This window comes from Chiloscyllium punctatum, chromosome 5 (assembly GCF_047496795.1).
Source record: "Chiloscyllium punctatum isolate Juve2018m chromosome 5, sChiPun1.3, whole genome shotgun sequence".
Lineage (NCBI taxonomy): Eukaryota > Metazoa > Chordata > Chondrichthyes > Orectolobiformes > Hemiscylliidae > Chiloscyllium > Chiloscyllium punctatum.
The window spans coordinates 64,333,517-64,360,484 of NC_092743.1; the positions used below are offsets into that span (position 1 = coordinate 64,333,517).

General features: G+C 39.8%; 1 protein-coding gene across 3 annotated transcripts in view; it reads left to right on the forward strand.

The window, feature by feature from the left end:
* Positions 1–26,968, forward strand: part of LOC140477125 (putative Polycomb group protein ASXL3) — a 308,321-nt gene that overhangs the window by 37,695 nt on the left and 243,658 nt on the right. For all 3 annotated transcript variants that reach the window (XM_072570448.1, XM_072570446.1, XM_072570447.1), the window contains one exon: positions 424–506. In XM_072570448.1, coding sequence (XP_072426549.1) covers positions 451–506 — 56 coding nt within the window. In that variant the 5' untranslated portion in view covers positions 424–450. The remainder of the gene's footprint in view (positions 1–423; positions 507–26,968) is intronic.

A 26,968-nucleotide genomic window follows, 5' to 3' on the forward strand; every position in this document is an offset into this window, starting at 1 on the left:
CATTTCTTGATAGTATGTAAAATGAATTGAACTGGCTGAAATTCATTTGAGATTGTGGGAATATCTAGATGATGTAACTGCTTGACAAAAGAATAACAAAATAAATAATTGCTATTTTTGGAACACGACACATCCTAGTTGTGCAATGTACTTGAACTGGGAATTCTCATATTTCTTACAATGAATTGATTGTTATTTTGACTGATAAGTACAAAGTAATAGAGTGAAGCAATATACTACTTTTAATATAGACCATATCTGGTGTCATTTTTAATGACATTCCTGCTCTATCTAATTTAGAACAAGTTAATGTACCTTTGCAATTGTGAAAATTGACTTTTTTTTTTCCATCAACGTAAATCTCAGAAAACTGGTCTTCTTTCTTTGATCTCTTGTTGTTTATATGCATTTTATTTCTGCTAGGTCTTGGAAAAACATCCTAACACGCCAATGACACCAAAGCAGATATTACAAGTCATTCAGAAAGAGGGATTGAAAGAAATGAGGTCAGTAAGTATCAACACAATTCCATTTTGGGATACCTAATTCTGGATTTAGTTATTTAAATTCATTTTAACTTTGTAGGGGTTTTTAGTCAAGTTTTTAAAATCACTTTACTTGTGAATCTGTTCTTGTGAATCAGTTCAGACTACAAGTTCAGATTTGTTTCATGATGGTGCACCAAATGCCCTATCTATATTAATACCTGTCTCTGTCGATAATTCCAGTTTCTTCCTTGTTCTACTAGATTATCGTCAGCGATCATACACCTGTTAGAACAAAGTTAAATGTATAATATATTATAAGTAAGAACAAAAGCAGGGAAAAAATGCAAGGGTGAGAAGAAAAAGGCTGTTGATTAGATGGAAATCAGGACATTACTGACAAAGGGTTGATTGTACAAGACAAAAATGGCTGATAATGAGACAAGAGGGTCTTGAGGTGCAGGACTCTGCACACTGTGACATAGAGGCTTCACAAGCAGATCAATATTGTGCTTCCATAAGTTGCTTTGAGGTGCATCACACTGTTCAAATGTACACTGCACAACAAAGTTTTTCATGCAACATCATAGGAGTGAAATTCTGCTAATAAGCCAACATGATAGCCCCAACCACCAATGAAAAGACACCATTGCACAAAATACATCCGTGAATAATTACAGTTCACTGTGTGAATGTGGAGCTGGAAAATGTTATCTGCCAACTCTAGCTACAGAATGTGTATCTGAACTGAAATAGTCATGTGAAACTTCCAAATGTGTTTATCTGATTAAATTTGCTTAGTTGGCCTACAAATTAGGAGCAGAAGTATACTATTCAATCCATTGAGCCTGCTCTGTTATGGAAAAAGATCATGGTTGATCTGCCTATGTTTTAAGTTTCACATTCCCACCTACTTCAAATAACATTTACCAAGATTATAATTAGTGTACACAAACGATTCCCAGCCTTTTCAGTATCAAGGCACACTTCAATGAGACAAATAATTCCACAACACAGTCACTTTTTCAATTGAATTGATTGTTAAATGTCACACTTACTTGAATTTACTATGGTTATGGACTTAGTGGAGAGGCTTGCAACAAAGTGTAAACAACAAACTAAACAAGGTTTAAAAACATTAATGTTTCAAATTCATCAGCAAGGATACACCTGCGATAGAATTAGTTAGCCCTAGGATCAGGTCTTTAAATGCAGACACAAGCACACTTTAAAAACCTGCTCAACTATTTCTAACTATTCATGAACAATGGATCAGAGCAAAACACAACATAAAATAAATTGCAATTTACTAGATTAGTGGGAAACCTGGGCATGCCATGTTTGCACAGAATCTTTTGATCCACAGAGGAATTGATGAGCGGGTCACTTATTGATCTTGCTCCACTGGTAAGCTCTCTCCAGAGTACACAGAGGTATTTTATTGTAAACGGCAAGAGTGCAGCAAAAGCATGGTCTTACACTGTCGGTTATTTATATTCCACAGTCAGCCAAAGTGGGTACACAGACACCTCGCCAAACCTTCCTAACCTTTCATTGTTTGATTCATCCCTACTGTTGCATTTTGCTCTTCTTCTTTTACCTTCAGATTTTGTGATGAATCAGAAGACAGTGAACTAAATTGATCACATACCCATTCTCAGTTTTCCACATTTACTGAGATTTCGAACTTCTCTTGCAGTTGTTTGAATATGACGTTTAACATCTTGATAGCTCTGTTTGCTGCTGCAGATGCGAGTGGAAATATCCCACGTGAATCCCCTGCCACTGTCTCTTGCCAAAAGCTCAATTTTGACTTGAAACCTTGAATTTTGTCTGTGATGTTCAGGATCACCTCGTTTTCCCCTGCATTTTAATATCCATCTCTTTCAGATGGCTGAACATGTATACAAGATATACCAGCTTAGCCCACCGGTAATCATCAGATAGTAACTCTTTATGAGACAGTTCATGTATTGTTGAAAACCCTCTCAGTTCACTCTGGAGCTCATGAACATGGGACAGAATCTTGCCCCGCAATAACAATTGCACTTTGATGTATAATAGTAAACTCCGATGATTGGCCTTATCTCTGCACACAAGATAGTGAACAACCATGAATTATTTTATGTAATTCACGATTTTCACAGTTTTCTCTAATACTGTAGCTAACTCTGCTGTCATTGTTTGGCTACAAGAGCTTCATGGTGGAGGATGCAATGTGTAATCTGAAAGCAGTATTTTGCTCTTTCACCTTAATGACAAATTCTTAAAGTTTCTGCATTGTGGGGGCTTTCTCTGCCAGTGCAAATTCTCCAACACGTAACCCATGTAAGTTTGCAGTCCCTCAAGTAGGTAGATATCTGTTACTCAAAATATTTATTCAATGGTCACATGAAAATTTCCCAAATGGAATTCTCATTAGCATACTGAATCTTGGCCAGCAGCTGGCAGTGTCCACTCTTTTCAGTGGACTTATCATTAGTAGCTAACTTCATTTGCAGCACCTCCTTGATATCAGCTGATATGCCATCTATTCACTGTTTTAACTGTAGTATCAGCAGCATCAACTCCTGACAACACATCTACAATCTTTTTATATGCAGACATGATTAACAATTTGGCGATGGAATGAGGCTTCTTCGATTTTGTAGCAAGGTTAGCCATTAAGTAACTGGGTTACTTAAACTTTATCTAAATGTACACATTCTATCAGACATGGGTCTGTCTGAGGTTGAAGTACTCTTGAAGTACTGAATGCGTTTATTCATCTGTAAATAACATCTTAACAAACTTTGTACTATTCCAGTGTTTGCCAACTTCTCACTGTAGATGAGACGTTCAGGTAAGCAGCAAGCAGCATTTCTTGTCCATGAAAATCCAAAATCCAAATAGCTCCCATTATACTGGCTCTGAACAGTTGTTGCATTTTTTCCTTGAGCTTCAAATATTTCATTGAATCGCCTCTAGTCATAGAGTCATAGAGCCATAGAGATGTACAGCATGGAAACAAACCCTTCGGTCCAACCTGTCCACGCCGACCAGATCTCCCAACCCAATCTAGTCCCACCTGCCAGCACCCGGCCCATATCCCTCCAAACCCTTCCAATCATATACCCATCCAAATGCCTCTTAAATGTTGCAATTGCACCAGCCTCCACCACATCCTCTGGCAGCTCATTCCATACACGTACCACTCTCTGCATGAAAAAGTTGCCCCTTAGGTCTCTTTTATATCTTTCCCCTCTCACCCTAAACCTATGCCTTCTAGTTCTGGACTCCTCAACCCCAGGGAAAAGACTTTGTCTATTTACCCTATCCATGCCCCTCATAATTTTGTAAACCTCTATAAGGTCACCCCTGAGCCTCCGATGCTCCAGGGAAAATACCCCCAGCCTGTTCAGCCTCTCCCTATAGCTCAAATCCTCCAGCCTTGGCAACATCCTTGTAAATCTTTTCTGAACACTTTCACGTTTCACAACATCTTTCCGATAGGAAGGAGACCAGAATTGCACGCAATATTCCAACAGTGGCCTAACCAATGTCCTGTACAGCCACAACATGACCTCCCAACTCCTGTACTCAGTACTCTGACCAATAAAGGAAAGCATACCAAACGCCGCCTTCACTATCCTATCTACCTGTGACTCCACTTTCAAGGAGCTATGAACCTGCACTCCAAGGTCTCTTTGTTCAGCAAAACTCCCTAGGACCTTACCATTAAGTGTATAAGTCCTGCTAAGATTTGTTTTTCCAAAATGCAGCACCTCGCATTTATCTGAATCAAACTCCATCTGCCACTTCTCAGCCCATTGGCCCATCTGGTCCAGATCCTGTTGTAATCTGAGGTAACCCTCTTCGCTGTCCACTACACCTCCAATTTTGGTGTCATCTGCAAACTTACTAACTGTACCTCTTAATCTTGCATCCAAATCATTTATGAAAATGACAAAAAGTAGAGGACCCTGCACCAATCCTTGTGGCATTTCACTGATCACAGTCTTCCAGTCTGAAAAACAACCCTCCACCACTACCCTCTGTCTTCTACCTTTGAGCCAGTTCTGTATCCAAATGGCTAGTTCTCCCTGTATTCCATGAGATCTTGCTAATCAGTCTCCCATGGGGAACCTTGTCGAATGCCTTACTGAAGTCCATATAGATCACATCTACTGCTTTGCCCTCATCAATCTTCTTTGTTACTTCTTTAAAAAAACGCAGCAGGTCAGGCAGCATCCAAGGAACAGGAGAATCGACGTTTCGGGCATAAGCCCTTCTTCAGGATTCCTGAAGAAGGACTTATGCCCGAAACGTCGATTCTCCTGCTCCTTGAATGCTGCCTGACCTGCGCTTTTACAGCAACACATTTTCAGCTCTGATCTCCAGCACCTGCAGTCTTCACTTTCTACTTCTTTAAAAAACTCAAACAAGTTTGTGAGACATGATTTCCCATGCACATTGACAAGAAACTTAGCCATTTATTCTTAGAATCTATTCTAAGACTTAGTTAAGTGGCTTAACTAACAAACAATTCCAAAAATATTTACCTTAAAATCCATCCTAAGATGGAAACGTATCCAGGTAGACAGGTTACTTCAACAGCTGTTTCAATTATGAGCCTTTTTACTGTTCATCTGCAGTTTCTTCTCATCCCAATCTTCGATCATTGCACATGTGCACATGCAAGCAAGCTGAATTTCCCTTCTCCTGCACATGCACTATGATGAATGTCCACACATTTGTGATTTGGAAGTTGATGCAAAGCAGCACTGCTTCCTGAGAATTTTGCAGCACACTTGTCATCTTGTGCCTGGTTGCTCGGTTGCCCGGTTGAAAAATCTCTGGAGTACATAATGATCATGATTGCTTGATGTATAATTCTAATGTGCATTCTTGGACAATGAATTACCTGCCGATGATGTGCAAATTGAAGCCAGATTGTTGGCACTGCTGAATCAAAAACGTTACTCTGCCTCACCAAAGAAAAATCTGCATCTTCCGCTACCTACTTTGCACAAGGAGTCAACCATAATTGTACAGCTCATAGAGTCATAGAGATGTACAGCATGGAAACAGACCCTTCCGTCCAACCCGTCCATGCTGACCAGATATCCCAACCCAATCTCGTCCCACCTGCCAACACCCGGCCCATATCCCCCCAAACCCTTCCTATTCATATACCCATCCAAAGTTGCAATTGTACCAGCCTCCACCCCTTTCTCTGACAAATTTTCCCATGTTTTCTTATGAGTGCATTCCAGGTTCTGCCTTTTATAGGACATAGAACATTACATGGATACCAGATAACACCCCCATTCTTCTTCTCTTTTCTGTTGCTATCCTTCTGACCCTATGACTTTTCAGCCTCCCTCCATTCCTGTTGATCTTCTTTATATAACTACTAACATACCCACTTTACCCAATTTACACCCAGTGTTGTGTTATGTTTCACAGTCATTAAGTTAGTATACATTTAACACATATGTTCATGATAAGATCACTTATTATGACCTAAAGGTGACCTAAAGGTATAAATGTTCATACTCCATCTTATTCCAGGATGACTTGTAGCATGAAGCATGACTGGAACCACACTCCTCCATTGTAACCTAATGGTTTAATGTTAGCCCAGGCACCTATATGCCTGTGAATGTAATGTTTGTATATAATAGGCCATGCTATTGGAGGTCAATCATATCAGTCCTAGGACTTATCTGAGGTACTTTCTTAGGCTCAACCTAATCCCAAAGTTCTTAAGCTGCTTCATAGAGTCATAGAGATGTACAGTATGGAAACAGATCTTTCGGTCTAACTCATCCATGCCAACCAGAAAACCTAAATTAATCTAGTCCCATTTCCTAGCATTTGGCCCATATCTGTCTAAACCCTTCTTATTTATATGTCCATCCAGATGCCTTTTAAATATTGTAATTGTACCAGCCTCTACCACTTCCTCTACCACTTCCTCTGGCAGCTCTTCCATACATACACCACCCTCTATATGAAAACATTGCCCTCAGATCCCTTTTAAATCTTTCCTGTCACACTTTAAACCTATACCCTCTAGTTTGGGATGCTTCCACCCCAGGAAAAAGACCTTGACTATTTACCCTATCCATGCCCCTCATGATATTATAAACCTCTATTATGTCACCCCTCAGCCTCCAAAGGTCCAGGGAAAATAGCCCCAGTCTATTCAGCTTCTCCCTCTTGTTCAAACTCTCCAATCCTGGCAACATCCTTGTACATTTTTTCTGAACCCTTTGAATTTCCACAACATCCTTCCTATAGCAGGGAGACCAGAATTGCACGCAGTGTTCCAATAGTGGCCCAATCAATGTCTGTACAGCTGCAATATGACCTCCTAACTCCTATACTCAATGCACTGACCAATAAAGGCAAGCATACCATACACCTTCTTCACGATCCTATCTACTTGTGACTCCACTTTCAAGAACTATGAACCTGCACTCCAAGGTCTCTTTGTTCCCCAGGACCCTACCATTAAGAGTATAAGTCCTGCCCTGATTTGCCTTTCCAAAATGCAGCACCTCACATTTATCTAAATTATCTCCATCTTCCACTCCATTCATCCATCTGATTAAGATCCCACTGTACTCTGAAGTAAACATCTTTGCAGTCCACTACATGTCCAATTTTGGTGTCATCTGCAAACTTACTAACTATACCTCCTGCGCTCACATCCAAATCACTTATGTACATGATGAAAAGCAGTGGACCTAGCTCTGATTCTTGTGGCACACCATTGGTCACAGGCCTGCAGTGTGAAAAGCAACCCTCCACCACCACCCTCTGCCTTTTACCTGCAAGCCAGTTCTGTATCCGAATGGCTAGTTCTCCCTGTACTCCATGTGATCTAACCCTGCTAACCAGTTTACCATGAGGAACCTTGTCGAACGCCTTACTTAGGCCCATAGGGATCATGTCCACCGCTCTGCCCTCATCAATTCTCTCTGTTACTTCTTCAAAAAAGTTTAAATAAGTTAATGAGACACAACTTCCCATGCAAAAAGCCATGTTGACTATCCCTAATCAGTCCTTGCCTTTCCAAGTACATGTCAGTTCTGCCGCTCAAGATTCCCTCCAACAACTGGCCCACCACCACATCGATCTCCAGTTCCCTGACTTTTCCTTACCACCTTTCTTAAATAGTGGCATCACGTTAGCCAACATCCAGTCTTCCAGCACCTCACCTGAGGCTTTAGATGGTATAAATATCTCAGCAAGTAGCCCAGCAATCACTTCCCTAGCTACCCACAAAATTCTAGGGTACACCTGATCAGCTCTCGGGAATCTGTTCACTTTTATACATTTTAAGCCATCCAACATCACCTCCTCTGTAATATGGGCATTTTTCAAGATGTCACTATTTATTTCTCCATGTTTTCTATCTTACATATCCTTTTCCATAGTAAACATTGATGCAAAATACAGGTAGCCGATCCTTTATCTGAAATCGTCGGGACTAGCTGTTTTTTGGAATTTGGAATTTTTCGCATTTCAGAATAAGTGACAATTTGATGGTAAAATTTTTAAAAACCTTACTAGAGGAGCAGACTTACTAAGTAAAACAGGCCTTGAGAGAGAATCCAGGCCTACTGGTGCTGGGCCACACCTCCCATGTTGCATCGGAGTGACACGCATCGAGTGGGTGTCGACTTGGGTGAACTGTTTGCATGCCAAACAGCTTTGTTAATGAAAAGAACTACTTCACAAAACACCTTCAGATTTTGGACCTTTCAGATTTTTGGAACTTCGGATAAAGAATCATCTTGTACTTGTTTAGTATTTCACCCATCTACTGCAGTTCCACACATAGGTGGCCTTGCTGATCTTTAAGGGTCCGTATTCTCTCCCTAATTACCCTTATGTCCTTAATATATTTATAGAATCCCTTTGGATTCTCCTTAACCCTATTTGCCAAAGCTATCTTATGTCTCCTTTTTGCCCTAATGATTTCCCTCTAAAGTATACTCCTAGTGCCTTTATCCTCTTCTTGGGATTCACTCAATCTCTGCTGTCTATACTTGACATATACTCCCTTCTTTTCCTTGATCAAATTTCTGTAGTCATCCAGCATTCCCTACACCTATCAGCCTTCCCCTTCACCATAACAGGAATATTCTGTCTCTGGGCACTCATTATTTCATTGTTGAAGGCCTCCCACTTTCCAATCGTCCCTTTACCTGCGAATAGCCCCTCCCAATCAACATTTGAAAGTTCTTGCCTAATACCATCAAAATTAGCCTTCCTCCAATTTAGAACTTCTAGAACTTTTAGATCCGGTCTATTCTTTTCCATCACTATTTTAAAACTAATACAATTGTGATCACTGGCCCCAAAGTGCTCCCCACTGACACCTCACTCACCTGCCAACCCTTATTTCCCTTCAGTAGGTAAAAGTTTTGCACCTTCTGTAGTCGGTACATCCATATACTGAGTCAGATCTTCATCAATAACCTTTCATAATAAAGTCAGGAGTGTTCATTGATGATTACAGTATATTTAGCACCACTCAGCATTCCTCAGAAATGGCTGCTCCACAAGTGACTTGACACAGACAGTATTCTAGCCTATGCTATTAAAAGACAAGTAAATATGCAGCTATAAAAGTACCAGGAGTTGACCATAGATCAGGTGTGTAATGCAATACTCCCCACTTACCTGTATTTCCAACAACATTCAAGAAGCTCAACACCAAAGAAGCCTGTATGATTGATACCACATCCAACCCCTCCAACATTCAGTCCCTATAGCATCAACACACAGTGGCAGCAATGCATACCATTTACAAGATGCGCTCCAACAACCTAAATGGCTCATTTTTTATCACCTTCCAAACCTTTGACCTCCACCATATAGAATAACAAGGCTGTGATGGATAGGAACTCGCAAGTTGCATGTTCCCTTCTGAACCACACACCGTCTTTGAGTTGTATCACCATTCCTTCACTGTCACTGGGTGAATACCTTGGAAACTTTCTAACTCCACTGAGAATATATATCCCACTTTCCCCATCAACTGTGGTAGTTCAAGAAGTCAGCTCACCTCCGTCTTGTCAAGAGGAGGTAAGAGTAGGCAATAAGATGTTTGTCAATGGCCACATCATGTGAACAAATAAATAAAGAATATTTTTATATTGTGAGATCTGTGATTTTTTTAACTTGTTGAACAGGGCACCCTTCTCTTCATCGCCATCCTGATTCTAAAATCTAACCCCGTGTAGGGAAATCTGGTGAAATCTAATGCAGTTAGAATATTTTTAAGGGTTGATGGCTTATTATCCTACTATTTAAAGTGTTGTTAATCAAGTTTTTTGATTATTATAGTTATTCTAAAAAAACAGGATGCTAGAGGTAGACAAGAAGACTGACAACATCTGGGGTCAGAATTACAGGGTTAATGTTTCAAACCAATGGCATTTCATCTAAATTGGATGCTAATGAATAATATCCTTTGTTCATGACCTTATTCTTAATTTGAATAAGATAGAAAGAGAATTGTTGATGTAATGAATTTTTCAGTGAATGCTGAATGAGGCAGTCTTGGGAATTTTTATTATAACACATAAACTAGACTAAACGAAAAATTTAGAATTACTGAAATGACTATCTGGAGTATCAGGAGGCTGCATGATTTACAACTTAATTTTAGAGGTAATGCTTAGTATTAAAGATCTATTTTACAGATATATAGAGGGTAAAACTGTATGGTAATTTTCAAACACTGTTTTTATCCAGGAATATTACCCAGGTGGGACAATGTCAGAAATGTGTATAGATCAAAAAATTCAGAAAATCATGCATTATGTATTTGATTTTTAATAGATGCTGGTATTCACCTTGATTTGGTCTTATGCAGATCACTACATGCTGAAGGATAGAACTGTAAACTTAACACACTTATATGTTTTATTTCGATGATACACATAGCTATACACCTTCAAAGCCAACAAGCATGGCTTCAGTCTGCTCATATATTGAGAGAGGCAAGTGAGCTCCCAATATTGCTCTAATATTCATTTAAATAATCAATTGCCATTCAACTTCCTCTCCAGCAGCATGGTCTGACAAGTTCTAAAAACTTTTACTTTACAGTTAAATGAGCTTGGACCTGTGCAAATCAATGCATAGTTCCAGGAAGAAAAGAAAGGCAAAAATTAAAATTGTAAGAGACTTTCTGTATTTCAGAATATGAACTGACAATTTACTGCAGCATTATGATTAGACCAGCAAGTAATATATTTTGATATATAGCGTATTTACTTTAGCAATAGTCGATCTCATGTAAAAGTCAACCCCCTATTTTTGGCCAAATAACCTAGAATTTTACACATAGCTTGTGTAAACGTTGACCCTAGTTCTTCACAGATACCAGATCAATGATTATGAGTCAGTGTGCCGACCGTCACGTCCAGCTCCAGCTTTCCATTCTGCCGGTTGTTTTGCTCCACTCCTGGTCTTCCATTCCACTGGCTGCTGTGTTCCACTCTGGGTTTTCATAATTACCATAATTTTTTTTTCACTTCATTTAGGAATCAATTATAGACTCATAGAGTCGTACGGATGTACAGCATGGAAACAGACCCTTCCGTCCAACCCGTTCATGCAGACCAGATATCCCAACCCAATCTAGTCCTACCTGCCAGCACCCGGCCCATATCCCTCTAAACCCTTCCTAATCATATACCCATCCAAATGCCTCTTAAATGTTACAATTGTACCAGCCTCCACCACTTCCACTGGCAGCTCATTCCATACATGTACCACCCTCTGCATGAAAATGTTGCCCCTTAGGTCTCTTTTATATCTTTCCCCTCTTGCCCTAAACCTATGCTCTCTAGCTCTGGACTCCCCGACCCCAGGGAAAAGACTTTGCCTATTTACCCTATCCATGCCCCTCATAATTTTGTAAACCTCTATAAGGTCACCCCTCAGCCTCTGACGCTCCAGGGAAAACAGCCCCAGTTTGTTCTGCCTTTCTCTATAGCTCAAATCCTCCAACCCTGGCAACATCCTTGTAAATCTTTTCTGAACCCTTTCAAGTTTCACAACATCTTTCCGATAGGAAGGAGACCAGAATTACATGCAATATTCCAACAATGGCCTAACCAATGTCCTGTACAGCCGCAACATGTCCTCCCAACTCCTGTACTCAATTCTCTGACCAATAAAGGCAAGCATTCCAAACGCCGCCTTCACTATCCTATCTACTTGCGACTCCACTTTCAAGGAGCTATGAACCTGCACTCCAAGGTCTCTTTGTTCAGCATCACTCCCTAGGATCTTACCATTAAGTGTATAAGTCCTGCTAAAATTTGCTTTTCCGAAATGCAGCATCTCACATTTATCTGAATTAAACTCCATCTGCCACTTCTTAGCCCATTGGCCCATCTGATCAAGATCCTGTTGTAATCTGAGGTAACCCTCTTCGCTGTCCACTACACCTCCAATTTTGGAGTGATCTGTAAACTTACTAACTGTACCTCTTATGCTCACATCCAAATCATTTATGTAAATGACAAAAAGTAGAGGCCCCAGCACCAATCCTTGTGGCACTCTACTGGTCACAGGCCTCCAGTCTGAAAAACAACCCTCCACCACCAAAGGTCTTCTACCTTTGAGCCAGTTCTGAATCCAAATAGCTAGGTCTCCTTGTATTCCATGAGATCTAACCTTGCTAATCAGTCTCCCATGGGGAACTTTGTCGAACGCTTTCCTGAAGTCCATATAGATCACATCTATCGCTCTACCCTCATCAATCCTCTTTGTTACTTCTTCAAAAAACTCAATCAAGTTTGTGAGACAGGATTTCCCACGCACAAAGCCATGTTGACTATCCCTAATCAGTCCTTGCCTTTCAAAATACATGTACATCCTGTCCCTCAGGGTTCTCTCCAACAACTTGCCAATTGAGCTTTTGCTAATGATCCAGTATGAATTTTGACGGGCATGAATTGCAGACCATTCAAAAATATATCCATGTAATAGTCGACCCCATAAACTTAACTTTAAAAAGTGGTCAAAACATTTGATTATTACTCAAGTATATAAGCTACTTGCAATACACTTGCTTCCTTCTTTCTTTGAAGACATGATTTTAAGTTAGGGTGATATAGACACCACTCTGCTTGAGTGGGCCATTCATGTTTACGATGACAATCATCGATCTGTCCATGGCTGCACACGCAGTTATGATTCTATTTTCATCTACAGCTCACACACATGCATTGATCATGCATTCAACTGCAAAACATTTGACTGACATACTTTCCTTGTTGATTCCAAAATAGTATTTCTGACTGTGGAGCCCTCCTTGCTTCTGTAGCTGAAATCAAACCTTACTAAATAGAAAATGCTGGAGCAACTCTGTAGGTCTGGTGGAAGAAGAGTAATATCAGGTTCAAAACATTATCTCTGTTTCTTTCTCTCGAGATGCTACCAGACCTGCTGACTTTCTCCAGCACTTCCTGCTTTTATTTCAAATTTCCAGCATTTGCAGTAGTTTATTTTATCGACTAAAATGGAATGTGGAAGTTTTCTTTCATGATTTTTAGCTAAATCAGATTGTAACTTCACTGTCAAACTATTAAGATGGCATATTAGCATGTTCTATTATAAACACAGGAAAACATTTAAATATTCAATCTGTAAAAGATATTATAAGTTCTATGTTTTTGTGATGTAGTCATTTAGTTCTGTTCGTTAAAGATTTTTAACTTAATTTGATTATATGTTGTTGCATTGTCATAGATTATTTTCTTTTCTCTTTCTGCTTTTACACATTGGATTTTATTCAACGTCTGGTGACATGTTTTAGAAGGTAAGCAGTCTCGATATACAGCAATTCAATTGTTTTGATAGCTAGTATAATTTGATGTTCTGTACTTTTATAATTCATGTTTTTATGTTTTATAATGGGACAAAAAGATTAGTATTCAGAATCTCCTCCATTCATTGACAAAGTAAATGTGGAAAGGATGTGTTTTACTTGCTATTTACTTGTTTTGCTTAATTAGGTTTGGCTATTACCATTGATTACAGTTCTTCAGTATTTCTCTTCAAGCAACTAGTATGAAGGGGTGGCACAGTGGCTCAGTGATTGGCACTACTGCCTCACAGTGCCAGGGACCCGGGATCAATTCCAGACTCGGGCGACTGTCTGTGTGGAGTTTGCAGATTCTCCCCGTGACTGCATGGGTTTCCTCCAGGTGTTCCAGTTTCCTCCCACAATCCAAAGGTGAATTTGCCAAGCTAAATTGCCCATAGTGATCAGGGCTGTGTAGATGAAATGCACTAGTGAAGGGTAAATGTAGAATAATAGGGTAGGGGAATTGGTTTAGGTGGGTTACTCTTCGGAGGGACAATGTGGATTTGTTGGGCCAAACAACCTGTTTCCACACTGGAGAGATTCAATGAAGTATGTAAAAGTCTCCTCACCACTTGAACTGGTGACTCAATTGTGTTTCACACTTCTCTCTCAAATTGTTTTCTCCTAGCACTTGAAAAAAGCTTGACGAAAATTAGCAACTCTTCTACAGAAATATACTACCATAATTTTGCATGGCACAATACCAGTCTGTGACACAATTACAGTGTTTCAATGTCATCCCTAAACGTATTGACGTCAGTTACAAGAACTCTAATAAATTCTCTGAGTCAGTAGTAAAGAGGCCCATTTTGAAAATTAAATATTCTCAGAAGTTATTAGTGTGGTTAACTGCAAACTAAATTTCTCATTGCATTAAATGTAGCATCAGTAAGAGGGCCAGCATTTCTTACCCATCTCCACTTATCCTTGAGCAAGTGTTAATAGCTGCCTTCTTGACAACTGAAGAGTTTGATCAACCATTTCCAAAGTGCAGTTAAAAGTAAGGACAGCAAGTTTCCTGTCCTAAAACACATTAATTAGCTAGTTGCGTTTTTAGAGCAATTAATCAATTTCATGGTCACGATTAATGATACTACATTTCAATTCCAGACTTTGTAACTAACTGAATTCAAATTCCTCAATTACTATTGTCCAGATATTTGGATTGCCAGCCTTCTATTATCGACATTATGCCAACACATCTGAACACTTTGTCTAACTTTCACCAATATTGTAAATTATTTTCTGTTGTAGTACAAGTAGACCTCTGGATTTGTGAGAAAAAAGGTTTTGGTGGAAAATCATTGAATTATGCTTTGCTGTCTTTAACTGCTCTGAAAACTTCCGGCACAGTTAATTTTAAAAAGGGGCTTACCATTAACTCTCCTTGTAAATAATAATATGCCTTTTATTCCTCCAACAAAAATGTGTATCCTCACACTCATCTGCATTAAACTTAATCGACCAAACTTTGACCCATTCACCTAACCTATTAAAATCCATTAGTAAATTTATTATTTCTTCATCGAAACTGACTAGAAATTCTGCTACTTTTTAACCCTGCACCCAAGTTCATTAACGCAGATTGTAAATAATTGGGGCTGGAGGACTGAATTGAGTCTGAACTCTGTGGCACCACACTAGTTACACCTTGCCAACTAGGAAAAGATAAATTTTTCCAAAATCTCTGCTTTTGTTGGTTAGCCAATCTTCTATCCAAGCTATTAAATGATCCCTAACCCATGTGTCCCTGCCTTGTGCGACAAATGTTGTCAAGTACCAGGCATTGATCATCTCCTGAAAAAGGATCTACCCATCATTCCTTGATATTCAACAGTATTACCATCTTTGAAACCCCCCCCCTCCCCCACTATCTACATTTTGGTGAGGGGTCTACTATTGACCATGAACTTCACTAGCCATCTAAATTCTTGGCCTACAAAAGCAGGTCAGAGGCTAGGAATATTGCAGCGAGTATCTGGTCTCCTGACTCCAAAACCTTACAACATCTGTAAGGTAAAAATAAGGAGTATGATAAAAGTACTCCGCACTTGCTTAGATGAATACAGATCCAAAAACACTCAAATATCATGACAATATTCAGGAAAAAGCAGCCCACTTGATTGGCACCACAAGCAAAACAAAACACTCCTCCACCACCAACGCACATTAACAGCAGTGTTACCATCTACAAAATGCACTGCAGAAATTCACTAATGTTCTTCATATATCCAAATCCATGGCTACCACCGTGTAAAAGAACAACAGCAGCAGGTACATGTGAACAACACCATCTGCAAGCTCCCCTCCAAGCCAGTCAGTATCCTGACTTGGAAGTAAGCTACCTTATTTCATAGTCCTTGGATAAAAATCTAAATGGAAATCACCAAATGCCAAACACAAAACACAAAATGGACTGTAGCAGTTTAAGAAGGCAATTCACCAACACCTTCTCTAGGCCAGCTATGAAGGGGTAATAAATGTTGACCCAGCCAGCAAAGCCCACATCCATGAATAATATTTTTAATTGTTTTGTCTTCTAATAATTTCTCTTAAGTTTTGCCCAAATTGTCATAAACAAAAATATACAGTTGTTACAATAAACAATCCTCACTGTCAGTATGTGAACATTGTTAAATTGTATATCTATTGAGAGTTTTAAGACTGTATAACTGTGAAAGTAAATCAAATTTAGTCCAGAGTTCAGTTTTTACAATCTTCTTGCCTAACTTCATTTATCCCTATCAGTCGATTACAACAACTATGATAACTTTGAAATTCCTCTGTTTCCCAGGCTTTGCAGCAGCAAAAACTGGTTCAGATCTTGGATGGAGGCATTAAGTTCTGCTTGTAGAATTATAACATTTTATAAACTATCACACTTATACAATATTTCTGAAAAAGCTAGCCACTTAACTTATAATTTCTCTGAAAATATATATCTACTTCTGTTTTACAAGTAATTATCTATTTTGTATCCACCTGTATTTTTAATTCAATATTCTATGTCCTAATAAACTTCAGTTTAAAATAAACTCCCTTCTTCCCTTCATTCATTTGCTGATGATCTTAAATTCTCAGGTTACTAACGTTTTGCAATTTATCTCACAAAAACACTTCATAATTTTAAACATGTTTACCTGTGTTAATTTTCTCTGTTTTAGTAGAAAAGTTTGCTCCTCCTCTAATTTTTCATCAAAGCCGATGTCTCCAACCGCTGGTATTATCAAAGAAAAATTACTTTGATCATAGCCTTGACATCCTTCAAAAAATTGAGCATTCAAGTTGTATTCCATGTGGCCTAACTATTAGTTTGGACTATTAGTTAATGTGACTTCCTCCTGCTTTTTTTGTATCTGATTTTCAAACCTAGGATTCTGTGTTTTCATTAAAAAGCTTATTTAAATCTTCCACTTTTAAAGATTTCTTTGTCTGCACTCCTAAGTCTCTCAATTCCTATCCTTTTAAAATGACCAATAAACAATATACAGTCAGTCATGAAATGTTTAAGATAATCAATATTAAAATAGATAAAAGGAAACTTGCAGATAATATATTTGAGGTCAACAAATGGCAGAGACCAATAATTGAGGTAAAAACAATAATAACATAATAACAATAAAACAATAAAAACAACATCATTCCTGAAGGGCTTTTGCCCGAAACGTCGATTTCGCTGCTCGTTGGATGCTGCCTGAACTGCTGTGCTCTTCCAGCACCACTAATCCAGAGACCAATAATTGTCATCCTAAGATCCTGAAAAAAATCAGAATCCCAACAGTCTGGAAGCAAGCCATTAAGCCCGTTGAGTCCACACTGACCTCCAAAGAGCATTCCCTATCTCTGTAACCATGCATTTCCCATAGTTAACCCCACCTCGCCTGCGCATCCCTGAACACTATGGGCAATTTAACATGGCCAATCCACCTAACCTACATATCTTTGGACTGTGGGAGGAAACCGGAGCACCTGGAGGAAACCCACGCAGACATGCGGAGAATGTGCAAACTCTACATAGACAGTCACCCAAGGGTGGAATTGAACACTGGTCCCTGGCACTGTGAGGCAGCAGTGCTAATCACTGAGCCAGTGTGCCACTCGAGATGAAGAAAGAAATTGCATTGACCTGCAAAGTGATGCTCCAAGGCACTATTGAGGCTGGGAGTGTGCCAAACCCCACACAGGTGGCACGGTGGCTCAGTAGTTAGCACTGCTGCCTCACAGAGCCAGGGACCCAGGTTTGATTCCAGCCTTGGGCCACTGTGTGTCTGGAGTTTGCACATTCTCCCCGTGTCTGCATGGGTTTCCTCCCACAGTCCAAAGATGTTCAGGTTAGGTGAATTGGCCATGCTAAATTGCCCATGCTAAATTGCCCATAGGGATGTGTAGGTTAGGTGCATTCGTCAGGGGTAAATGTGGAGTAATCGTTTGGGGGAATGGTCTTAGTATGTATCTCTTTGGAGGGTCGGTGTGGACTTGTTGGGCTAAATGGCCAGTTTCGACAATGTAGGGATTCTGTGATTTCAAACACAATGTGCAGGCTTAAAAGAGCATGAACTAATCAGGATAATTATAATATGTGATATTTTTACACTCCTTAATTAAAGATGCCAATTATCATATGTCTAGATTAGGATAAAATAGCTAGGAATAATCAACATGATGTTCAAGCGGAACTATTATACTCAGTAAACATCGCTCAAATTGTCAAGGAGGTCATTTTGTTTCGAGCAAATACAATGGATGCCACAGAGGACGTTACAAGAGAGAATTAAATTAAATGACTTATAGAGAAGATAGCAAGGTTGATTTGAAAAAAAAAGGAAAGGTGAAAATGGTAGGACCTAAGGCTAATTTTTCAGAATGGTTGGAAGCATAGTGATATCTCACATGGTTTAGTTCTGAAACTATGTTGTTTACTTTGTATATAAATTATTTCACAGACAGTGGTATCAAAATTTAAAGATGATACCAAAATAGACAGTACCATTATTTAAAAAAAAACAAATAATGTAAGAAATTGAATCATGTGTAGAACATTCTGCCCTTCAAGTTTGATTGATCTTCAACCCCAGCTTCATTAATCAAAATGATTCCTCCACCCATGACATCTAAATATCTCTTGATCTTTAATTTGAATGTACTTATTGACTGATTATCTGCAACTCTCTGGAATAGTGAATTCTGGAAGTTCACTATTCTTGGAGTGAAAAGGTTTCTTTTCATCTCAATCTGAAATAACCAATCCCTTATTTTAAGACGAGGGCCATAATTCTAGATTTCTCTGCCAAAGGAAGAAGTTCCCTCAGTAGCTATTCTATCAAACCCCTTAAAAATGGTATATGTTTCAGTGAGAGCATCACACTTCCAAATGCTAAAGAATATAGACCTAATCTACTCAATCTCTTATCATCAGACAATTCCCTCATCTCAGGAATATGCTTAATGTATTTTCATTGAACTCTCTGAAAAGTAAATATATTCATGATACCCAAGATGGGGGAACAGGAAAAAATTGTGGCTGTGAGAGCTGCTCTTTTTTTTGAGGAAATTAGGCAGGGCAGGTGACTGAGGTGTCAATGGGGGAGCATTTTGGGGCCAGTGATCATATTTCTGTTTGTTTTAAAACAGTGATGGAAAAGGATAGAACAACCTAAAAGTTTTATTTCTCAGTTGGAGGAAAACAAATTTCAGTGGTATTAGGCAAGAACTCAGGAACTTTCAAAGTTGATTAGGGGTGGATATTCACAGGCAAAGGGACAGCTGGAAAATGGGAAGCCTTCAAAAATGGATTGACAAGAGTCCAGAGACAGTATGTTCCAATTAGAGGGAAAGAGCAACACTGATAGGTGTAGGGGAAACTGGATGACTAGAGAGATTGAGCTTTTGGTCAAGAATAAGATTTACAAGGATGTTGCCAGGGTTGGAGGAGTTGAGCTATAAGGAGAGGCTGGGGCTGTTTTCCCTGGAGCGTCGGAGGCTGAGGGATGACCTTATAGAGGTTTACCAAATTATGAGAGGCATGGGTAGGATAAATAGATAAAGTCTTTTCCCTGGGGTCGGGGAGTCCAGAACTAGAGGGCATAGGTTTAGGGTGAGAGGAGAAAGATATAAAAGAGACCTAAGCGTCTACTTTTTCACACAGAGAGTGGTATGTGTATGGAGTGAGCTGCCAGAGGAAGTGGTGGAGGCTAGTACAATTGCAACATTTAAGAGGCATTTGGATGGGTATATGAATCGGAAGGGTTTGGAGGAATATAGGCCGGGTGATGGCAGGTGGGAGTAAATTGGGTTGGGATATTTGGTTGGCATGGACGGGTTGGACCAAAGGGTCTGTTTCCATGCTGTACATCTCTATGACTCTAGGTATAGACAGCAGAGATATAGTGAATCTCTGAAAAAGTATAAAGCCAGTAGGAGTATATTTAAGAGTGAAGTCAGGAGGGCAGAAAGAGAATAGCTTTGGCAAATAGGGTTAAGGAGAATCCAAAGAGATTCTACAAATACATTAAGGACAAAAGATTAACAAAGGAGAGAATAGGACCCCTTAAAGATCGGCAAGGCAGTCAATATGTGGAACTGCAGGAGGTGGGGGAGATACTTAACGAGTATTTTGCATCAGTTTTTCCTGGGGAGAAGGACAATGAAGATATAAAATGTGGAGAAAAAAAATAGCGACAACTTCGAAAAGGTCCACATTACAGAGAAGGAGGTGCTAGACGTCTTAAAACACATAAATATGTATAGATCTCAGGGACCCAATCAGGTGTACCCTAGAACTCTGTGGGAAGCTCGGGAAGTGATTGTTGGGCCCCTTGCTGGGATATTTGTATCATTTATAGCCACAGGTGAGGTGTCAGATGACTGGACGTTGGCTAATGTGGTGCCCCTATTTAAGAAAGGTGGTAAGGTAAAGCCAGGAAACTATAGATCGATGAGCCTGACATTGGTGGTGGGTAAATTTTTGGAAGTGATCCTGAGGGAAAGAATTTACATGTATTTGGAAAGGCAAGGCCTGATTAGGAATAGTCAACATGGCTTTGTGCATGGGAAATCAAGTCTCATTAATATAATTGAATTTTTTGAAGAAGTAATGAAGAGGATTGATGAGGGTAGATTGATGGATGTGATTTACATAGATTTCAGTAAGGTGTTCGACAGAGTTCCCCATGGGAGACTGGTTAGCAAGGTTAGATCACATGGAGTACAGAGAGAACTAGCCATTTGGATACAGAACTGGTTTGAAAGTAGAAGGCAGAGGGTGGTGGTGGAGGATTTTTTTCAGACTGGAGACCTGTGACTAGTGGTGTGCCACAATGATTGGTGCTGGGTCCACTGCTTTTCATCCAATTTGTGTAAATGATTTGGATGTGAACATAGGAGGTATGGTTAGTAAGTTTGCAGATGACTCCAAAATTGAAGGTGTAGTCGACAGCGAGGAAGGTTACCTCAGTACATTGGGATTGTGGTCAGATCGTCTTTTAGCTAAGGAATGGCAGATAGAGTTTAATATAGGTAAATGTGAGGTACTGCTTTTTGGAAAGGCAAATCATGGAAGCTCTTACACGTTTAATGGTAACATCCTGGGAAGTGTTGCTGAACAAAGAAACCTTGGAGTGCAGGTTCATAGTGCCTTGAAAGTGGAGTCCAGGGTGGACAGGATATTGGAGAAGGTGTATGGTATACTTTCCTTCATTAGTCAGTGCATTAAGTATTGAAGTTGGGTGGTCAAGTTGTGGTTATACAGGGCATTGGTTTGGCCACTTTTAGAATATTGCCTTCAATTCTGGTCTCTCTGCTATAGGACGGATGTTGTGAAACTTGAAAGCGTTCAGAAAAGATTTACAAGGCCGTTGGAGAGTTTGAGCTATAGGGAGAGACAGATTAAACTGGGGCTATTTTCCCTAGACCATTAGAGGCTGAGGGGTGACCTTACAGAGGTTTGTAAAACCATGAGGAGCATGGACAGGGTGAATAGCCAAGGTCCTTTCCCCAAGGTAGCGGATTCCAAAAGTAGATGGTATTGGTAGAAGGTAAGGGGAAAGATTTAAAAGTGACCTAAGGGGCAATGTTTTCGCATAGTGGGTGGTCCCTGTTTAGAATGAGCTGCCAGAGGAAGTGGTGGAGGCTGGTATAACTACAAAATATAAAAGGCATCAGGATGGGTATATAGATAGGAAGAGTTTAGAGGGATATGGGCCACTTTCTGGGCAATGGAACTGGATTAATTTAGGTTGTCTGGTCATCATATATAATTGTACCCAAGGGTCTGTTTCCATGCTGTAAAGCTCGATATTCTTTCTTGAGTAAAGAGACCAAAACTGTACACAGTACTTAAAGTTCTACACTAAGGCCATCTACAATTATAGGATGACTTGTTTCGTCGAATAAGGTTTAATAAAGGTTAAGGTGTGATTACCTACAGTGTGGAAACAGGCCCTTCAGACCAACCGGTCCACATCGACCGTCCAAGGAGTAACCCACCCAGACCCATTTCCCTCTGACTAATGCACTTAACACTATGGGCAATTTAGCATGGCCAATTCACCTGACCTGCACCTCTTTGGACTGTGAGACGAAACCGGAGCACCCGGAAGAAACCCACGCAGACACGAGGAGAATGTGCAAACTCCACACAGACAGTTGCCCGAGGCTGGAATTGAACCTGGGACCCTGGTGCTGTGAGACAGCAGTGCTAACCACTGAGTCACCGTGCCACCCCAAATGCTGTTTGTTTTCCAAATTGTTTGCTGTTCTTTCACATTGACTTCTGTGATTCATGTACAAGAGCACCCAAGTCTCTCAGAATAATATAATTTCTCATTCACCCTTTAAAAATATTCTTCTTTCTGCACGAACATAGGTAATTTAAAATCTCTCAATGTTATCTTCTATTTGGCAGTTTTTCACCCACTCATCTAACCTTTTGTATCCACTTTATATCTTCTGATAGTTTACCCTCCATGTCGACTTATACTGTCTGTAAATTTAAATGTGGTCTCCTCATCTAAGTAACTGATATAGTTTGTAAATAGCTGAGGCCCAAATAAAGAAAACTGCAGAAAAGTTTATTGGCAAAAGGGGAGAATGGGTCTCAATGGCAGGCAAATAGTAAGCATGATTTAATACATCTTAATTATAAACAATAACAGTAGCAGTTATACAGTGAATGAAAGTTGTATAACAAAGAGTTTTAGGGATACAGGTTCACTGGATATTAGGGGCAACCTCTTAGATTTACAAAGATATAGAGTTTTTCTAGGTTTTATCACAAATGCATAGAATATATCAGTTAAGAAGTAATGATGTAACATAAATGGTAGAATGAGCCGCACCATTGAATGTGACACAAACTGAGAATTTACCTCAGCCTGTTCTTACTTGATACTTATTTTTCCGCAAAGCTGTAATTGAATGGCAAAACAGGCTTGAATGGTGAAGAAACTTATTCTCATTCCTAAATTTCAATATACCTCAACACTATTTATCTTCATTTTACAAAATGATGTTTCAAGATACGTAAGCCATCCATCTCATAATACAGTGCCTGATTCAATTCTATGTTGCACAGTGCCTGATATGTGTGGTGCTGGTAAAGCACAGCAGGTCAGGCAGTATCCAGGAATCCGATGCCTGAAACATCGATTCTCCTGCTCCTCGCATGCTGCCTGACCTGCTGTGCTTTTCCAGCACCATACTCTCGACTCTGATCTCCAGCAACTGCAATCCTCACTCTCTCCGCAGTGCCTGGTATGGCTTGGGAGCCACACTCTTCCATGGCAGCCTCTACCACATTTGTTAGGTGAAAACGAGGATTGCAGATGCTGGAGATTAGAGTCAAGATTAGAGTGGTGCTGGAAAAGCATCAGGAATTCCTGATGAAGGGCTTTTGCCCGAAACATCGATTTTCCTGCACCTCGGATGCTGCCTGACCTGCTGTGCTTTTCCAGCACCACTCTGATCTTGACTCTACCACATTTGTTGCAGAGGAGGACATTAAACTGTGAATATGTCAGATCCACTTGTCTCTGTTTACTCTGGGCTATCTTTTCAGTCAACAGAACTCTTTAATTCTATTTGTCTCCTCTACTGACCTCCAAGTAGTCAACCTTCAGTGGTCACAGCCATCAGTGACTGCTTTCCTTCTGTTATCAGTGTCAGTGGCCACCATTTTCAAATCTCATTTGCCAGACATCATTGTAACAGATTTATGGGCACCCAGAAACTTCTGATGAATGTGGCTGACCCAGCAGTAACATTGTTGGCTGAGCAATGATTGTATACTAATGGAATTAAAGCAGTTCTGGACCTCGGGGTTGATGATCTTGTTCTATCAGGAGATGCTAAGAATGTCGTGGAGACAATAAAGATGGAAACTGTTCACCCTTTCCTCCTGTCTACCATATGTTGCCCAGATGTCACTCTGAAAAGAAGTGCACTGAGGTTGCAGGCTTGGTTGATGGCAGTTTGAAGATCTCAATCTGATTGTTGTTATTGCACCATCTCTTGCTCAGCTTGAATATAACACCTACAGATTTTGTGTTCCATGTGTTGATTTCAGCGTTTGTGACAAATTGGTGATTGAGGAGCTTACATATGTGAAGCTATCAACAACATCCAGCATCAAACATTCAGTGCCCATTGACAGCAGTATGCAAAGTACTGGATGATGGCATTTGTCATCTTGATATTGATAGTCAAAGCAAACTCTTTACATGTGAAAGGAGTCTGACCATTTGATGCTGAAGATGCTCCTCTGCAAGGAATGTTAGTGCATCAGTGTGGGGCAGCCCGCTGGTGAAGACATGGTATTTCTTTGTCTCGAAAATGAATGAACAGGATGGAACACAGTCTGATCATTCTGGTGTGTGCGCGAACATTCTCAGTGGATGGCTGAAGGCATATGACAGGAAGAAAGAATGCAATGTGCCAAAGAGGTTTTGGTGCCAGTATGCAAGTCTGTTTGAACTGACTATGGATCTGAGTGTCCTGATGTTGTCCCATCCTAGCTGACCCTAATTATCATGTTGTCATGCAGAGAGATATCAATAATCTCCAGCATAAAATGTTCAATGCTGAATGAGAGCTCACTTTGAGCAACTTTGACAAACAGCTTGGCTTCTCCAGCAGCATAAACATGCCACTTCTGCTCACATGATTGAATGTTTGATGAAGGCAACATATAAATATCATGGTCTCCTTTTGCGATTTCCAGTTTATGAATGTCATACCAATTATAGTTTTTCCAATTTTGAAATTATATAGATTGAAGTTGGATATATTCAACCAGGATTTGCAATCTGAACAAGGCAATAGTGTTACTCCCCAGGAAACTCACAAGAAAATATAAAAATCTCACCAGTCCCCTGAACTGGTGATTCATTCATGTTTCATACTTCTATGTGAAATTATTTTTTTCCCTAGCACCAAAAGGCCTGACTAAAATTGGACAAATGCTTTTCTCATAATGCTATGTTGAAAGATGCATTGATAGTTATTGTAACTCGTGTAGTCATTCTTAACCCTGTACAAGGTCATAATTTTTGTATCACATATTGCTACCTCTCTCCACCAGAGACAGAGAAGTTAATGTAGACACTACAGCGTTGCTGGTTTTCTATGCGTTCAATGTGCTACAGCGTTGCTGGTTTTCTATGCGTTCAATGTGTTCGTGTAATCCAGGTATCAGCGCCTGGAGTTTTACCCATAATATGTGAGTCAATATTTTTGCAATGCTCTCCCATGACTAACTCTGCCAAGACAAATAGACTTTCTGTGAAGTGCTTTATTGGTGACAATATTCTTCCTACTGTACAACTCAAAGTAGTATTCTTAAAAAATGAAACAGAAGTTGTTGGAGAAAGTCAGCAGGTCTGATAGCATCTGTGAAGAGAAAATAGAGTTAATTGTTCAAGTTCAGCGATCTTGCTTCAAAACAGTGGTATTCCATCTACTTTTCCAGCTCTTGATAGCAGTTGGTGATTAACTGCCCTGCTGTTTATTTTTTTGGAGCTTCTTTTTTGATGGACCTGTTGCCTTTTTGATTCATTCATACTTGCCCTTACATTCACTGCTGTGAAGAACTGGCAAAGTTACAACCAGTAGTCACTAGAGCAGCAATGAGCAGTCTGCTGGACTTTACTTCAAGCAGCTGTTAGTGTACAATATTCAGAATCTTCATGCTTGAATCATTCTTGTGATAAATGAGAGTGGACTGCCTGGCTTCACGGGACAAGTTGTATCACTGTGATAATAGTCTTGAATCACTCAGCACTTTACCACTCTTTCTTCCCATATGTTGAGTGTACAGTGAAGTTGTCTCAGAAGTATGTTCCATTTTACTTGAGGTGCACAATAGTGATTGATTTGCATCACAGTCAATACTGTAAGAGCTATGTGTGTTGAAAATGCTGTTAAGAGAGTCACTTCTGATGATGACCAGATCCGATTGGCACCAGTGCCCTGATCTTGGATACTTCCAGCATACTTTGTGGCGTGGTTTCTTCTGAAAGAATGTGCCAGTCGCACACAGCTCATAGTGGCAGCAAATTTCAGGTCATCTCTGTCTATTCTCATTTATATGTGAGGCAGAAGGTGGCTCATGGTCTGCATCCACCTTTATCTATCCTTAATAGATAAAGATGTTTTCTCTTGGTCATTTGACTGATAGCAGTGCAAAGCTCCTCGTGGAACTGGTTATCTGACTCTGTAATAGAACGCACTTTTGGAACGCTGATACTCGTCAGGTTTACTGACCTTGTTTGATTTGGATATGGATGGATAAAACTGGTTCTGCAACATTTGTGAGGGAGTTCCATCATCAAGAGTATCGAATTCCTTACAACAAAGATGCCGACATGCTCGCATGTTTCCTTGGAATTCTTCCCTTGAAAACGAATGTTAGTAGTTTCTTTCAACAATATGTTCTGAGTAATCATACTCTTTGGCAAGAAGTTATGGCAATGTCAAGCTTATCAAGTTCCACCTCAAGAGCACATTTATCTTGCATGTATTACTGAGCAGGCATAATTTGGAGATACCGGTGTTGGACTGGGGTGTACAAAGTTAAAAATCACACAACACCAGGTTATAGTCCAACAGGTTTAATTGGAAGCACACTAGCTTTCAGAGCGACGCTCCTTCATCAGATGATTGTCAATCATTTATAATGTTCCAGCTTGCCTCTTAGAGGTTTAAACTAAATAGTGAGGGGTCGGTTGAGTTGCACGGAAAATTGTAAAATCTAAGTAAAAGGGGAAGGTAGAATTGCAGTTTAGTGATGTGCTGATTGCTACCAGAAAATAAAAGGAAAGGACAGAATGTGTGAATTTTATATTGTACCAAGAACCATAAAAATATAGGAAAATTCAACAAAAGAACAAATTTAAAGGCTTTGTATCTTGAAGCATGAAGCATTTGGGATAAGGTAGATAAACTGACAGCACAAATCAAGGTTGATTTCATAGCCATTATGAAACATGTTTACAAGGAGGTCAAAACTGGAACTTAACATTCAGTAATATTTGACTTTCAGTGCAACAGGAAGGATGGAAAAGGGTGGTGGGGTTAACTGTTAATAAGAGGTGAAAAGAAGACA